The following is a 16,655-nucleotide window of genomic DNA, read 5'->3' on the forward strand; positions in this document are numbered from 1 at the left end:
CCAGCCCCCGCCCCACCCCCTTCATTTTGGCTCCGAACTCTCCATTTTCACGATTTTCCAAATTTTTTTATATTTTTCATTTCTTTTGTCCTTTGTTTTTACAGTTAATCCGCGGGGATCCCGTCCCTCCCCGCCCCACCCTTGGGCAGCCCCCCGACACCGGGGGGGTGGTCACTGTCACCGCTGACCCAGGAGCGGGAGGTTCCCCCCCCCGGGGCCGCCTCCCGCACCCCAAAAACATCCAAATAAATAAATAAATCCCAGCGGGAAGAGGGGGGACACGATGCCACCCCCGCCCCACCGGGCTGGAGTAGGGGAGGGGGCGACTGGACCCCCCCGTTCCCATAAGGCTCCCGTGGGAATAGCAGCGTTCCCATCCCGCTTTTCCCGACGCTCCCCACAGCTGGATCCAGCCCCCGGCGTGTCCTGGGGGAATCGTGGGGTGCTGGGGGGGCTGCGGGGGTCCCTAACTATCCCCGTCGCCCTCCTTCAGCTCCTGGCTGTTCTCCGCCTCCTCGGGAATATCCTGCATCCTCAGGAAATCTACGGGAAAATCCAGGTTAACTCTCCGCCAAATAAAATGAGAACCGCAGGGTGGGATCTGCCCCCCCCACCTCCCCCAAAAACGAGGACCCACCTCGGGGGCTGGCGGGGGGGGAGTGGCGGCCTCCCAAGCCCCCCTCATCCTCCAGGAGCACATCCAGGGTGTCCTCGCCCTCCCGCAGCCGCTCGGGATCGGCGCCGCGGAATTCCAGCTCGTCCCGGGGACTGGGGAAGGCGGTGGGGTGGAACGGGAGGCCGGGGGGGGTGCTGGCGACGGTCAGCTGCGGGGTGGGGACAGACGGGGGGGGTCAGGCCCGAAACCCGAGTGACCACTGGACACAACCCGAGTGACCACCGGACACAACCGGAGTGACCCCACCCCTCACCCTGGGCCGTGCCAAGCCTGCCCACTCCCGGTACTCCCGGTACCCCCGGTACCCCCGGTGCCCCCCGCTCCTACCTGCGGGGGGGTGAAGCTCAGGTACAGCGCATCCCCTGCCGGGAGGCTCCTGCGCCGGGGCTCCGCCGCCCGCCGGCCCCGCGGCCCCGCCGGTGCCCCCCGCGCCTCCTGCAGCTCCCGTTCCAGCCGTGACCGCTCCCGCTCGCTGTCCCGCAGCCGCGACTCCAGCGCCGCCGCCTCCTGCGCCCGCTCCTGGCACAGCTGCCGGCAGCGGCTCAGCTCCTCCTGCACCAGCCCGTGCTGCCGCTGCAGCAGCGCCAGCTCCGCCCCGGGACCCGACTCAGAGCCCCCGGTTACCGGCACGGCCGGCTGGGACCCCCGGCGGGGCCGCGGCCGCTGCAGCCCCTCCGGCAGCTGCAGCTCCAGCAGCACCTCCTGGTGGGTCAGGTGGACCTGGGGGGGCAGAGGGGTCAGGGGGGCACGGGAATGGGGGAATGGGGGAATGGGGAGTGGGGGAATGGGGGAATGGGGGAATGGGAAATGGGAGAATGGGGGAATGGGAGAATGGGGAATGGAGAAAAAGGGGGGAATAGAAAAAAGGGGGAATAGAGGCAAAGAGGGCTCAGGGGGGAATGAGAAGAAAGGGGAATGGGAAGGGGACAAAGAGGGGGGGGACAAAAAGGGGACAGGGAATGGATTTGGGAGCAGGATGGATTTGGGCAGGGGGTGCCCCCTTGTCCCCTCCCCGTCCCCCGTGTCCCACCTGGAGCCGCAGCAGGAGCCCGTACAGGTTCACCAGGCGCTGGTTGATCTCCTGTGGGGGACAGGATTTGAGGGGGGGAGGTGAACCCCGAGTGCCACATCGAGGGGAGACCCTGGGGCACCACGGGGTGGGCATCAACCCCCTACCCCAAAACCCTTTCCTCACCTCCTGGGATCCTCTCGACGGGACCTGGTTCCCATTCCCATCCTGTGGAGAGGATGTGGTGACACTGAGGGTCCCAGCATGGGCTGGGGGGTCCCCACTGTCCCCCTGAGCCCCCTCCCCAACTCACCCTCTGCCCAGAGTCCGGATCCGCCCGGAATTCCAAGGAGCCGTTGATGCTGCCGGAGTCGCCGTCTGCAGGGGAAGGCTGGGTGAGCCCCAGGGGGGTCCCGGGGGTCCCCCCAACCCAGCACCCCCTCCCCCTGCCCCCCCTTACTGCTGGCACTGGGGCTGGGGCAGCTCTCGGTCTCGGGCGGGTTGTTGTGGTTCTGGTTCTGGTCCCGATCCCGGGTGCATCCCGTGAAAATCTCCTTCAGGCACTCCACTGGGGGGGGGGGAAGGGCAGCGTGAGCCCCTCCCCCTGCCTCAGTTTCCCCATCCTGGGGCATCCCAGAACGTCCTGGGGCATCCTGAAGCACCCCGGAGCATCTCGTACCATCCCTTCCCACCCTGGATCACCCCGTCCCACCCCATCCCGGAGCTCCCGTACCTTCCCGGATGGCGTCGTGCAGCAGGACGTCCCCTCGGGGGCCGCGGGTGGGGTCCCCAGGGAAGGGGGTCCCTCGGGGGGCCTGGGGGGGCTCGGAGCAGCCGCTGCCCAGCGCCAGCATGTCCGCAAAAATCCCGACCTTGTCCTCCAGCAGCGCCGCGATCTGACGGTCGTGCTGCTCCATCCGCTCTGGGAGGGGACAGAGGGAATTGGGGTCAGTGGGAATGGGGTGGGATAATGGGGTGGGATAATGGGGTGGGATAATGGGGTGGGATGAACTTTTCACCTTTCAGCTTCCTCAAGGACGCTTCAGTCTCCGTCTCAATCAGGGGAAAATCCTGGCGGCTTGGACAGCTGGGAGGGCCGGGATGGGGGGGATCAGAGCCAGGACGCCCCCAGCCCCATCACCCCACACCCATCCCCTTCTCCCCTTCAGATCCAATCTCCCACCACCCAATGTGGGGTCCCCCAAGATTCCAAGAGATCCCCAGACATCCCGGGGGGCTCCCAGCCGTCCCCAGTCCCCCGGGGACACTCACAGGCTCACGGCCTGCTGGATGACTTTCATCCAGTGGTTGCGATCATCCCGGGAGGCCGCATGGACCTCGTACATCTCGGGCGGGGCCGCGCTGATCAGGAACATCCCCTTCTCCTGGTTGGCGATGTCCCTCACGATCAGGTTTTGCAGGGAGATGACGGCCGGCTTGTCCTGCGGGATTGGGCAGCGCTGGGAATGGGGAACGCTGCCCAGGAGCCCCAGCGAGGCTCGGGGTGAGGAGGGGGCGGCTCACCAGCATGGGGAAGGTGTATTTCTGGTCCTTCTCTTGCAGGAACACCAGCACGTCCGTCATCAGCAGCACCAGGACGTCTGGGGTGAGCCGGGGTGAGTGGAGGGTTCACCCGCTGAGCGCCCCCCCCCCCCCGACTCCCAAATTTTTGGATTTTTTTCCCGACTCAAATTTTTTCACCCCAAATTCAGCCGTGGACAAGAAGGGGTCTGCCAGCATCCTGCTCCAGGGGCACCCTTTATCTCTTGGAACCCCCATTCCATGACAGCATCCTCATCCCCCTGCTCCCTGGCCATCCCCCAATTCCCTCTTTTTTTTCCCCCTCTCCTCATTTCCACCTTTGAAGCGCCCGGCCGCCGTTTTCCAGAGCATTCCCCCGCTGTGCACCAGTTTCCTGCGCAGCAGCTCGTCCCTGCCGAAGACTCCGGGGCGGCTGTCCCAGAGCAGCGGCACCTTGGCGCGGGGATCCACTCGCCGGAAAACGTCCCAGAGGCGCCCGCGGAGCTCCCACGCGTGAACCTCCTCGTCCACGGCCGACAGCAGCTCCTCACCAGCCGCAGCGCCCGCGACAGGTCCGCGCAGTCCCCCTCGTTGTCTGCGGGAAAGGGAGGGCAGCTGGAATTGCGGCCCCGCCCCACAAACTCCCCCGGGTCCCGGCCCCTTCCCGCTCCGGTACCTTTGGAATTCTTGAGGATGCGCTCGATGAGCACCGGGTACTTGGTGATGCGCTGCGTCACCAGCAGGATGCACTCGGGGGACGCCGTGGCGGCGGAGGAGGGGGGGACCGTGTCACCCGCTGGGGGGGAGAGGGGGGACACAACATCAGCAGGGCCCCCCAGAGCAGAGACCCCCATCAGCAGGAACCCCTCTCCATCAGTGACCCCCCCCGGGAACTCAGTGAAGGAGGGACACAAGTCAGGGAAACTGAGGCACGGAGTTGGGAGAAGGGTTTTCCACTGGGGCACAAAGCCTGGAACGTGCAGGGAGACCCCAACCCCCATCCCGAGGGTCCCTCCAGAGGACGGAGACCCCGATCCCCAGCTCGGGGACCCCACGGAACCCACCCGGATGAACTGCTGGAAGCGTTTGTCCCGGGCCAGCAGGTCCTTGTACTCCTTGAGCGCCTTGGTGTGCTTGCTGCAGAACTCGGCGTAGGCTTTGCGCAGCTGCTCCGCGCTCGGGCCCGAGAACTTGGCAGAGAAAACGACGAGGGGACATCAGTGAGTGCGACCCCCTCCTCTGCCATCCCTGGCATCCCCACCCCAAAGCATCCTGCTTTCCTGGTAACCCATTATCCCCACCCCCCAGTCCCCCATCCCCTCATATCCCGATTCCCAGGTCCCCCCGCCCACCTGGGTGACCAGGATGTCACCGAGGCGGTCGATGACGAAGTTCTTGTTGCTGTCCTGGGCCAGCGATTCCCGGCGCCGCTCCAGGAGCTGGGCCAGGAAACGCTCGTGGATGTGGCTGAGCTCGGTCGAGGCAGGGGAAGATGCGCTGGACGGTGCCGGGGGTCCCAGCTGCAGCTCCTCCAGCATCGCCCTGCGGAACAGGGCGCCCATGATCTTCAGCGTCCGCACGTGGTGCAGCTCCGTCTGCATCAGCTCTGCGGGGGGCACGGCGGGGTCACCACGGGGACAGGGACAGGAGCTCAGGGACAGCCACCCAGCCTGGCCCTGTGTCCTCATGATTGCATCCCTGTCCCTGCATCCTCCGTCCCGTCCCTGTGTCCCCACTCCTCCTTCTCCAACCTCTTCCCGTGTCCCCTGGCCTGTCCCCATGTCCCCCATCTCTGCATCCCCATCCCTGTATCCCTTTCCTGTCCACACATTACCTGTCTTTACCCCTGCCCTGCATCCCTGTGTCCCATGCCGTGTCCCCCTGTCCCTGTGTCCCCCTGTCCCCGTGTCCCCGTGTCCCCTCACCGTAGATGACGTCCTGCCGTTTCATGACGTCCATGCGGTGCTGCTGCAGGAAGCTGTTATCCACGGCCAGGCTCCAGGAATCCGCCTCGAACTCCTTCCCATCCGCCTCCAAATCGCTCAGCAGCTGGCTCAGGATGACGTCAGGGCCTGCAGGTGACATCAGCGGGATGTGGAGTCCCTGTGTCCCTCCCCCGTGTCCCCACGTCCCTGCGGTGTCCCTGCAGTGTCCCCACCTTCGTCGATCAGCGACTCCACCGAGAGCGTCCGGTTGCGCATGTTGAGGGAATCCGTGGACTGGGACAGGATCCGCCGGATGCCCAGGGGAGAATCATCGTTGAACGTCCTGGGGGAGTGGGTGGGACACGATGGGGACACTGGGGACACCTCCAGATCCCGCTGTCCCCCTCGTTCCCTGCCCTTACCCCGAGATGTTGGTGGTGGAGACGCTCTTGGACAGGGACAAGGAGGGGCGGCCGCGGCGGGGCCCCAGCAGCGTCTGCCGGAAACTCTCCGAGGGGTAGATGGCGGAATTGGGGCGCTCCCGGATGGCATCTGGGGGGTGGACACCGAGGGGTCGGTGCTGGGACCCCCCTGTCACCTCCCAGGCTGTGTAGGGACAGAGGGAAGGGAAGGGAAGGGAAGGGAAGGGAAGGGAAGGGAAGGGAAGGGAAGGGAAGGGAAGGGAAGGGAAGGGAAGGGAAGGGAAGGGAAGGGAAGGGAAGGGAAGGGAAGGGAAGGGAAGGGAAGGGAAGGGAAGGGAAGGGAAGGGAAGGGAAGGGAAGGGAAGGGAAGGGAAGGGAAGCTCCCCCCACTCACTCTTGTTGCGCAGGGACACCGACTGCAGGGCTGAGCTGTTCTTCAGCAGCGCCGCCTTCTGCTGCTGCGGGGGAGCGGAAGCGTCACTGTCCTCGCGTGTCCCCAATTCCCACATCCCCCATTCCCTCATCCCCCACCAGTCCCTCACCCTCGTGTCACCCGCGCTCACCTTCTGCTTCACCTTGGTGCAGTTGGGCAGGGTGTCCTTGCAGCGGTTGTGGATGGTGACGTTGCAGGCTGGGGGACACGGGGAGGTGACAGAGGTGACGGAGAGGCCACGGGGACTCTCCTGCCAGCCCTCCTCCCCCGGATCCCGGCAGAGCGACGGGAGCAGATGTGGTGGGAATGCGGGTGGATGCGGATCAGCCGGCGCTGCCGGAGCTGCAGCTGCCAAGGAGCAGCTGCCCCAACCCCGAGGGCATCGCGCCAGCTCGGGGCCACCAGAGCCAGCTCGGGGCCACCAGCGCCAGCTCGGGGCCACCAGCGCCAGGAAGCCGGGATGTGCCAGGGCAGAGAAACCATCACCTGCTCCAGGGCAGCAACCCAAAAAATCCTGGGCTCTGGGAATGGGCACTGCGGTGTCCATGCGGCAAAGCCACTGGGCAAAAGCCACCCCAGAAAATTCGTCTTGGAAAAGCCACCACGGCACAGTCATCCTGGCAAGGCCACCCCAAAAAAGCCATCCCAAAAAAAGCCGCCCTGGCAAAGCCACTGCGGCAAATCCAATCTGGCAAAGCCACCCCAGCAATTCCGCCCCAGCAAAGCCACCCCAAAAAAAGTCATCCCAAAAAAAGCCTCCTCAGAAAAGCCACTGCGGCAAAGCCACCCCGGCAAAGCCGCCATGGAAAAGCCACCCCAGAAAAAGCCACCCCGGCCACTCCACACTGGAAAAGTCACTGCGGCAAAGCCACCCTGGCCAAGCCACCACAGAAATGTCATCCTGGCAATGCCACCACGAGAAAGCCAGCCCAGAAAATCCATCCTGGCAGTTCCATTCCAGCAATTCCACCCTGGCAAAGCCACTGCAGCAAAGCCACCCCGGAAATCTCATCCTGGAAAAGCCACCCTGGCAATTCTGCCCTGGCCCATCCACCCCAGCAAAGCCACCCTGGCAAAACCACGATGGAAAAGCCACCCTGGCAAAGTCACTGCAGCAAAGCCACCCTGGCAATTCTGCCCTGGCAGAACCAACCTAGAACAGCCACCCCATCGTACCAACCCCAGCCCTGCCACCCTGATGGAAAAGACAAGCAGGAAGAGCCATCCCAAAAAATCCACTGCGGCAAAGCCACCCTGGCAACTCCACTCCGGAAAAGCCACCCTGGCAAAGCCACCCCATCAAATCCACCCTGGCAAAGCCACCCCATCAAATCCACCCTGGCAAAGCCACCACGGCAATGCCACCCTGGCAATGCCACTGCAGCAAAGCCACCCCGGAAATCTCATCCTGGAAAAGCCACCCTGGCAATTCTGCCCTGGCAAAGCCACCCCATCAAAGCCACCCCAGCCATGCCACCGTGTCAATCCCACTCTGGCACATCCCCCATGACAAACCCCCCCCAAGCAAACCCCTCCAGGTCCCCCCTGGTCCCGGGCACATCCCCCTGGACCATCCCCCCGCGATCCCCCGGGCACTCACTGGGACACACGAGCGCTTCCTTGGCCGTGATGCTCTTGTTGCAGGCGAAGCACATGGTCATGCCGGACACGGAGATGGTGGTGAAGAGGTGCCCGTTGGTGTAACGCGCGTCCTTCTCCTTGCCCTCCTTCATCCTCTCCTTGTCCTTGCCCTGCCCGGACAGCGGTACCGGACGCCTGACGGGGCTGCGGCACCGCGGCCGCGCCGCCGCCCCCCCCGCCGGCCTCGGGACGCGGCTCATGGCCCGGGAGGGCTGCGGGACCCCCGTGGGGTCTGTGAGGAGCCCGGAGCACGGGGAGAGACCACCCCGCTGCCGGAGCTCGCTGCCGCTTCCCAGCATCCCGTCTCCACGGCAACCGGGAGAGATCCCCCCCGCCCCGGCACGGCCCCCCCGGCGCCAGCCCCAATGGGGACGGGGTGCGGGGGCGCAGCCGGGGGTGACGCTGCCCCGTGGGGGTTGGGGACATCTTCCTGCGGGTCCCCCCTCCCCCCCCCAACCTCCTATTTTTAGCCAAACTGGGGGGTTTCACCTTTTTCCCCTCCCCAAAACGGGGGGTCGGGAGCCGGGCTGAGCCCCCCCACGGACGGGGATGGTTTTAGGGAAGGGGGGGGGGGTCGGTTTGGGTTAGGGAGGGAGTCGGTGTCACCCCGAGTGTCGCCGCGCTCGCCGCGGACCCCCCCGCGCCCCCACGGGCACAGAGAGGCCTTTGTGCCCCCCCTCGCCACCGCCGCGGGCCGGGCCGTGCCTGGCACCGGGACTGAGCCCGGCGGGGGACAGGCCCCGGGACCCCCAAAAACGGCGGGACCCCCCCCCAGTCCCCCCCTCTCCCAATCGCCGGTGCCAAATGGGGGTCCCCGTGCCCGTCCCGGCTCCCGAACCCCCCCGAGGGCTGAGGGACCCCCGGGGGGAGAACGGGGAGCAGGAGTGGGACCCCATGGGCACCAGGGGGACCCCTCGGAGCAGAACCGGGACCCCAGAGTCGCCCCAGTGCCATCCCAGTGTCCCCACAGTGTCCCCAGAGTGTCACCCAGAGTCACCCCAGTGCCATCCCAGTGTCCCCACAGTGTCACCCAGAGTCACCCCAGTGCCATCCCAGTGTCACCCCAGTGTCCTCATAGTGTCACTCACAGTCACCCCAGTGCCACCCCAGTGTCCCCCCAGTGTCACTCAGAGCCACCCCAGAGTCCCCACAGTGCCATCCCAGTGTCCCCCCAGTGTCCCCACAGTGTCATTCAGAGTCACCCCAGCGTCACCCCAGTGTAACCCCAATGCCACCCGTGTCCCCCCAGTGCCATCCCAGTGTCCCCCCAGTGCCACCCCAGTGTCCCCACAGTGTCACTCAGAGTCACCCCAGTGTCATCCCAATGCCACCCTTGTCCCCCCAGTGCCATCTCAGTGTCCCCTCAGTGCCATCTCAGTGTCCCCAGCCCCGGGCGGGGGTCGCGGGGGTCTCACCCGCTCTGGCCTCAGGGGTCCCTCCGCCTCCCCGTCCGCCGGGAACGGGGCGCAGGAGCAGCAGCACATCCCGGACCCCCCGAGCCCCGGCCCCCCCCCGGCCCCGGCGGCGCCTCCGGCCGCGACATCGACCGCGACATCCGCCCCGCGCGCGATTGTTCCCGCCCGCTTGTTTGTTTTCCTTTGATTTTCCCTTTGCTCCGCTGGTTTTGTTTATTTTTCTTTTATTTTCCTCCGGTTTTTTCCCCTTTTCTTTTCTTTCTTTCTTTTTTTTTTTTTTTTTTTTTTTTTTAACCTCCCTTTATTTCCCTTCCGTTCTTTTTCTTTCATTTTTTTTTCCCCTTTGCTTTCCCTTTATTCTTTTTGCCCTTTCTCCTCTATTTTTTTCCCTTTCTTCCCTCCACTTTCTTTCCTTTATCTTTCTCCTTTTCTTTCCTTTTCCGCCCCCGATTTTCTTTCCTCTTTTATCCTTCCCTCCTTTTTTGCCGCCTTCCACGTTTTTCACTCTTTTTCCTTTTTTATGCTCATTTCCCTATTTTTACTGCATTTTCCTTTTTCACCGATTTTTCCTCCTTCACCGCTTTCCCCCCTTCTTTTTCCCCGCTTTCCCTCTTTCCCCCCGTTTATTTTCCCTTTTTTACATCCCATTCTCCTTTTCACTCCGCTTTTTTTTTCCCCCTCCACTTTTTCTCTTTTTTTTTTTTTTTTACTGTTTTTCTTCCTTTCCTCCCCCCTCACTTTTCTCCCCTCTTTCCTCGCTTTTCTCCCTTGCCCGATTTCCGTGTTTTTCTCCCTGTTTTTGCTCCCCCCCGCCGCCGCTCCCCCGAAGGAAACCGAACCAGACAAAGGCGGGAGCCGCGGCCGCTTCCTGCCCCCCCCTCCCGGCCCCCACCCGCCCCGGGACCCCCCCCCAGGCCTGGGGGTCTCCAAAGGGACCCCCTCCCCCCCAAAAAAAACAACCCTGGGGTGGGTCATACCGGCGCAATCCGTGCTACCCCCCCCCCCCCCCCAAAAAAAAAAAATCACCCTGGCAGAATTTGGGGGGGGGTCGCGCACCCGTCTGGAGAGGTGGGGGGGGAACTCGTCCAAATTTTGGGGTCACGGTGCCCCCCATGAAGACACCAAACCCTAAAAACCCCGGGGGAGGGGAGGGGGGGGGGCAGTGGCCTCGCCTGTCCCGAGCCCCCCAAAAATCCCCGAGCGGTTCCGACCCAAACACAAAGACCCCCCCCCCCCCCATTCCCCCCCCCCCCCATCCCGAACCCCAAACCCGCGGGGTCACAAACCGGGGTGCGGGGACACGCGGCCGCTCCGTGCGGGGAATTTCGGGGTCCCCGAGCTTCCGACCCCCCCCTCCCCGGCTCTGAGGGCGGAGGAAGTTTCAGTGCTTTAAATAGAGACCGGGGTTTTTTTTTTTGGTTTTTTTTTTTGGGTTCCTGTTCCGGCCCGAGCCCCAAAAACTCCGCGCGGGGTTGGGGAGGAGTTTTTGGGGTTCTGTCAGACACCTCGGGGTCACCCCACCCTAAAAGCGGCATCGGGTGTGAAGGTGGGGAGCCCCCACCCCAAAACCCGCAGGGCTTCGATGGAGCTGAACCCCGAAACGGCGTCACGGGGACGAGCCCGCCCCCTTTTTTGGGGGGAAGTTCCCCCGTTTTTGGGGTCGCTCTTTGGGGACAGCCACCACCCCCCCCTCTCCTCGCCACCCCGGCGGCGAACAAAGCCACAGCCGAGGCAACAAAGACCCAGCTGGGCCGGGACGGGAACCACGGGGGGACTCCCAGCAGTTCCCCCTCCCCCCCCCCAAAAAAAAAACAAACCCGAGTGACACCTCCAGCACCCCCCCCAACCCCCAAATTTGCCCCCTCGGAGGTTTGAAGCCCCTGGATTTAGGGGAGGATTTAGGGGCGCAGTTGAGGAGGGGAGATCTGGGATAGCGGGACCCCCCCCCCCCCCCGTGCTGGGTTGGGGGGCTCCGGGGAGGGCGGGGGGCGCTGCCAGGACCCCCCCCCCCCCAAAGGCAGGTGGGGATCCCCCGTAAAACCACGGGGGGGGGGGGGGTCCCCAAATGTCCCCTCCCAGCCGGGGGCTGTGGGGTCCTTTGGGGATCCCCTGGGAGCCTCCCCCTCCTCGGGGGGATCACGCCGGCCTTCCCCGACCCCCCCGACCCTGGGTGGGGCCAAAATGTCTCGGACGAAACTTTCTTTAAACAAAAAAAAAAAAACAAAAACCATTTCCCTCCGGGTGGCGCGGGCACCAACAGCCACTTCCCCCTTGTACAAAACCGCTCCCCAGCCCCTTCAAACCACCCCCTGACCCCCCAAACCACCCCCTGACCCCCCCAAACCCCTCTCCGAGGTGGGAGCACCCCCAAACCCCCCCCGCTGCCCGCAGAGCTCAGGCCCGACCAACTCAGCGCATCCACGAGCGGCTCCGGGGGGGTCCCACCCCTCCCCAAAAAATTCTCTTTTTGGGGTGAACTGAGCTCCGGGGGGGGACACAGAGCGTTGTCCCCCCTCTCACCACGGCCCTGCCCGGGCACGGCGGGCACACAAAGCCCCCCCCCAGCCCCCCCAGCCCCCCCCCCCCCCGGGCTCCGTTTCGCCACGCCGGCATTGCCACATGCCCGGGCCCCCCCCCCCCCGCACCACCCCGGTCACGGGGGTCGGAGCCGCGGGCGCGCTCCCGCAGAGCCCCGTGCCTCAGTTTCCCCATCCCCGACCCCCGTGTCATCATGGAGAGACATAAAATTGAGGTGGGGGGTCCCTAAAACTTCTTCCCCCGCCTGGCAGGAGGGGAAGGCGACTTCCTCATCCTCATCCTCGCGTCACCCAAAGCTGCGGCCGCGCTGGAGGATGAGGAAGAATCGGGGAGAAGTTTGGGGAGGAGGAGAAGTTTAGGGGGACACACGCGGGGGTCCCCGGAGCTGTGGGGGGGTTTGGGGGTGCGGGCAGGGGGTCCTTGTTCCAGCCAGCACCCCCCCAATGCACCGTGGGGAGCGGCCGGGGGGGCCTCGCCCTCTCCCCGCCCTCCGCCCCCTTCCATCGGGATCCCCGAAAAGCGCGACCCCCTCCCCGAGCATCCCCCCCGTGCCCCCCAAAAATCCCCAAACCCCCCCTGACCCTGGGGCAGGGCAGAGCCCCTCCAAGTCGGGGGGTGAGGGATGGGGAGACCCCTCCCCGCCTCCCCCCCGAACAGGAGCAGGGAGGGAAGAGCCCCCCCAAACCCAAGAGGGGCTGAAAGAGGGGGGACCCCGCTCGGGGGGGGGGGCTGCGCACCCCGGGACCCACCTTGGCGCGATCGCTCTTGGCTCTCGACAGCGACTCGATACGGGACATAATCCAGGGAGCGCTCCCGGCTCCCTCCCGCCCTTCCCGGCCCTTCCCGGTGCCCTTCCCGGTGCTTCCCGGCTCTTTCCCGGCTCTTTCCCGGCTCCTTCCCGGTCCCTCCCGGTGCTCCCGGTCCCTGCCCGGTCTCTCTCGGTCCCGCCCCCCGGGGGCGGGTCGCGCCGCCCCCCGGCCTCGTGCTGCCCGCGGGGCCTTTGTTCGCGCGGGGTCCCCGGGATCCAACCGGGATCCAGCCGGGAACCCCGGGATCCAACCGGGATCCAACCGGGATCGGCACCCCGGGATCGGGATCAGCATCCCCGGGATCGGCATCCCCCGGCATCAGCTCCCAAGCATCCCAAGGGATCAGACTCTGGACTCAGCCCCAGCTCTGGCCACCACCCCGCAGCATCCCGAGGGATTTGTATTCCTTCATCCCAAGGGATTTGTGTTCCAGCATCCCAAGGGATCTGTATTCCTTCATCCCAAGCGATTTGTATTCCTTCATCCCAAGGGATTTGTATTCCAGCATCCCGAGGGATTTGTGTTCCTTCATCCCGAGCAATCACAGCCCGGCATCCCTTGGGATCGGTCCCCAGAGCCATCCCGGATCACCAGCCGTGAAATTCCCTTGGAACCGGCCCCCGGAGCCACCAGGGATCGTGCCCGGCATCCCCCGGGATCGCCCCTCGGAGCCCCCCCCTGCTCCGGCCCCAGCAGCCCGGATGTGGCCCCAAGTCCAGCCCTTCCTCTCCGTGCCTCAGTTTCCCCCCCTCACACCCTCCCTGGAAACCCCCGACCTTTGGGAACACCCCCGTCCCATCCCAGCACCGAAATCCCAAAAGAAAGCAGCAAATCCCATGGAATTCCGCCCCCTCCCAAAACCCCCGAGCCCTGGATACCCCAAAGCGCCGTTTTGGGGTGACACAAATCCCAACCCTGCTCTCCTCCATTTTGGGGCTTTTTTTCTCCAAACTGCAGCAAATCCAGGCTGGGCCCTTCCCGGGAGAGCCCCTCCACGGGTGCTGCCACTTCCCTGGGGAAGGAAAGTTGGGATAAAGATGCTATTTTGGGAAAATGTTGCTTTTCCTCACTAAAACTTGGGAGAGGCCCTGGCATCGGGAGCTGGGCTGGCGTCACCCGGTTGAACATTAACTCCACCGGGATAAGCCAGGATTTATCGGCTCAAGTCCCACTCCCGGTCCAGAGATAACGTTCCCTCTCCCAGCTGTGGCTTTTTGGGAATCCCAAAATCCCCAAATGTCACCTGGGAAACCCCAGGACAAAGCCACCCCCCGGTTCCAGATGCAAACGGTTCCTTAGGGAATTAAATGTCCCTTTATCCCAAATTAAATGTCCCTTTATCCCGCATTTCCCAGCCCGGCGGCGCCGGCAGCGCTCGGGTTAATGAATAACCAGGAAAAGGCACCGGTGCCATGGAGCGGTGTTACCGTTCCCGGCCACCTCGGATTTTTCCCTATGGAAAACAGCACCTGGATGGGATGGGATGGGATGGGATAACCATTCCCTGGGAAAAATTGACATCCAGGAAAACAACCCATGTGTCAAGCCCAGGATCCGAGCAGATCCATGGAAGCGGCTGGGCCTCGTTTCTGACTCATTCCCGGCTCATTCCCGGCTCCTTCCCGGCCTCCTTAGGCTGGATTTTAATTAAACTGCGGATTTTAATTAACTCCTGGTCACCAAAGCGGAATCAAACCCCCGGGGGCCCCTGAGCGGGGGGGGGGGACGTGGTCAGACTCCCCCTTTCACCCACATTCCCGATTCCTCATTTCCTCCCGGATACACCCGGGCCGGGACTCGCTTCTTCTCCCCCTCCCGGCCGTTACCCCAAAACAGCCCAAAACCCACGAGAGACCCCAAAATAGCCCAAAAACCTCGGGAGGAAACCCCGGAGAGGCCTCCGGATGCTCCAGGGGAGCCCGCGGGGGTCCGGCCGCGCTTCCCACGTGGATCCGCACGGGAAAATCCCGCGGGGGAGGAGGGGGAGCCCTGAAAACGGCGGAAGGAGGAAAACGGGGGGGGGGTCCGAACACGGGGGACCCCCGGAGCCCCCCCAGCACCGGCCCCTCGCCACAACTTCCCCCCCGGGAGTCACCGGTGCCGGGTCTGGGGGCGTCTCCGCCACGCTCCCCCGTTCATCCCTGGGCTGGGACCCCCCCCGGACCCCGAGGGTGAAGCCCCCCAAAGGGCCCCCTCCCTTCGGGATTATTATTTCTTCCCGTTTCGGGAAGAATAATTTCTTCCTTGTCCAGCTCTTCCCGCCCCCATCCCCATCCCCACAAGGAGCCGGACCCCCCCCCGGCGCACCCCAACTTCCAGGCTCCTTTTCCTTACAAAACCCCAAACAAACAATCCAATAATCCCAATAAACATCCCAAGGAACGGCGGATTTCAGGCGGTTCCGGCCCCGCTGGGATGTCGGGATGAGGCTGGAGCCGTCCCCACCGGGCGGTTCCGGATCCCGCGGCTGCTCCAGGCGGGATTTGGAGCCCGGGGGGGGACGTGGGGCCCCCCCAGATGGGAACAGCTGGCGGCTGATCCGGCGGGAAGGGCGGGAGGAGGAGCGGGAGGAGGAGGAGGAGGTCGGGGATTAACGGCTCCGAATGGCGGCGAATCGGGGCCGCCCGGGGCGGGGGGGAGGTGGGGGGCGAGCGGGGTTTGGCGCCCCCCAAAACCGACCTGGGGTGGCAGCCACGGGGACAAAGCCACCGCCGGCTGCTGCGTCCCCTCGTGCCTCAATTCCTCCCCCCAGAGCCCCCCGAAATGAGGATTTTGGGGGGGACCCCCCAGCGCCATCCCCGAGTCACCCAAGCGGGACTCGGAACAGGCGGGAGAAGGGAAACTGAGGCACGGGAGGGGAAGGAGAGGGAGGAAAACATTCCCGAGGAAGGGATGGCGGCAGGAAAGGCCGGGAATGAGCGGGGGGATCCGCTTGGGATCCCTTCCCTCAGCGCATTCCCCATTTTCCTCTCTTTTTACATCGCGAAGTCTGGAAAGCAGCGAGGCACGGAGCCGGGAGGGAGACGGGAAACTGAGGCACGGCGGAGCATCCCTGAACCCATCCCGTTATTATCCCGTTATTATCCCGTTATTATCCCGTTTTCCCGTCGTTTTCCCGTTGTTTTCCCGTTGTTATCCCGCCGAGCCGATCCCACCGCCCCGCTCCCGTTTTTTCCCTACCTTTGTCTTCCCGGTCATCCTGCGGATAAAGCTGAGGGTCCTGTCCAGGGGGGTCCCTTCCCGGCCCGGGGGGGTCCCCGCCTCCCCCTCCAGCCGCTCGCGGCTCCCGGCGCTGCAGGAGGAGGATCCCGCTGGACAATCCCGCTGGACAATCCCGCCGGACAATCCCGTTCTGTCCCCGCCGGGAACGGGGAGGAGCGTCCGTGTCCCCTCCCCGCTTCCAGCCGGGAGAGTCCCCCCCTGTCCCGTCCCCCCCCCCCCCCCCGAGCCCCCTCTGTCCCTTCCGGCCCCCTCCCCGTGTCTCTGTCCCCGATTTGGGGAGCGGGTAGAGGGTCCTGGGTTTGAGGGGGGCAACCCCGAGGTTAGGGGGAGGGTCCTCCCCGTCCTGGGTGGTCCTGGTTCCTTGGGGACATCCTCGGAGGGGGACAAAGCGCCCTTGGAGGGGCCAAAATACCCCGGGGGGGGGGGGGGGGGGTTAAGGCAATCCTTGGACGGGAACAAATCCTTGGAGAAGACAAATTCCCCCTGAAGGGGACAAATGCCCCTCGGAGGGGACAAAAGCCACCCTTGGAGATAAATCACCCTCGAGGGGGGACAAGATGCCCTCGGAGGGGGACAAATCACCTTCAGAGGGGGACGAGCCACCTTGGAAAGGGGAAAAGCCGCATCTTCTGCTGGGCGGCGATGCAGGCCGGGGTGTCCCCAGTCCTGTCCCTGTCCCTGTCCCCAGCCCTGTCCCTGTCCTCGCTCGTCCCCGCGGGGCTCCCGGCCAGCCCCCGGAGTGACGATTCCCAAGAACAGCCGCCCTAATGAGGACGGGAATGGGCTGTGACAGGCGAGGGGAGGGGACAGGACAGCGTGGGGACAGCGAGCGGGACACAGAGGGGACAGCGAGTGGACTCACCCGCTGACCAGGCTCTGCTGGGAGGCGAACAGGGGAATTTCGGCAGCTGGAAAAGGGAAAAGGAATTTTAAAAAGGGCCGCGAGGAGCTGCTGGGGGTTACGGGGGGGCGATAATTAGGGGGGCGATAATTAACTGCCGTGGCAGCGCCATCGATTTTGGGTCGTTACCGGGGAGGTCGGGG

The 16,655-nt window shown here is 64.7% G+C and overlaps 1 protein-coding gene across 1 annotated transcript; it reads right to left on the reverse strand.

The window, feature by feature from the left end:
- Nucleotides 1-44: 44 nt before the first annotated feature.
- On the reverse strand, nucleotides 45-15,699 carry ARHGEF2 (Rho/Rac guanine nucleotide exchange factor 2). The gene is given in 25 exon segments (XM_088154689.1): nucleotides 45-543; nucleotides 638-824; nucleotides 1,004-1,396; nucleotides 1,707-1,757; nucleotides 1,872-1,913; nucleotides 1,999-2,063; nucleotides 2,146-2,253; nucleotides 2,419-2,607; nucleotides 2,705-2,772; nucleotides 2,958-3,127; nucleotides 3,210-3,286; nucleotides 3,545-3,754; nucleotides 3,757-3,801; nucleotides 3,883-3,961; nucleotides 3,963-3,986; nucleotides 3,988-4,002; nucleotides 4,271-4,396; nucleotides 4,559-4,812; nucleotides 5,132-5,278; nucleotides 5,365-5,474; nucleotides 5,554-5,683; nucleotides 5,948-6,011; nucleotides 6,117-6,184; nucleotides 7,587-7,737; nucleotides 15,570-15,699. Coding segments are annotated over 25 exon segments (2,868 nt in total). The 5' UTR covers nucleotides 15,588-15,699; the 3' UTR covers nucleotides 45-466.
- Nucleotides 15,700-16,655: the final 956 nt, after the last annotated feature.

The sequence above is a fragment of the Sturnus vulgaris genome, chromosome 31 (genome assembly GCF_052056855.1).
Source record: "Sturnus vulgaris isolate bStuVul1 chromosome 31, bStuVul1.hap1, whole genome shotgun sequence".
Lineage (NCBI taxonomy): Eukaryota > Metazoa > Chordata > Aves > Passeriformes > Sturnidae > Sturnus > Sturnus vulgaris.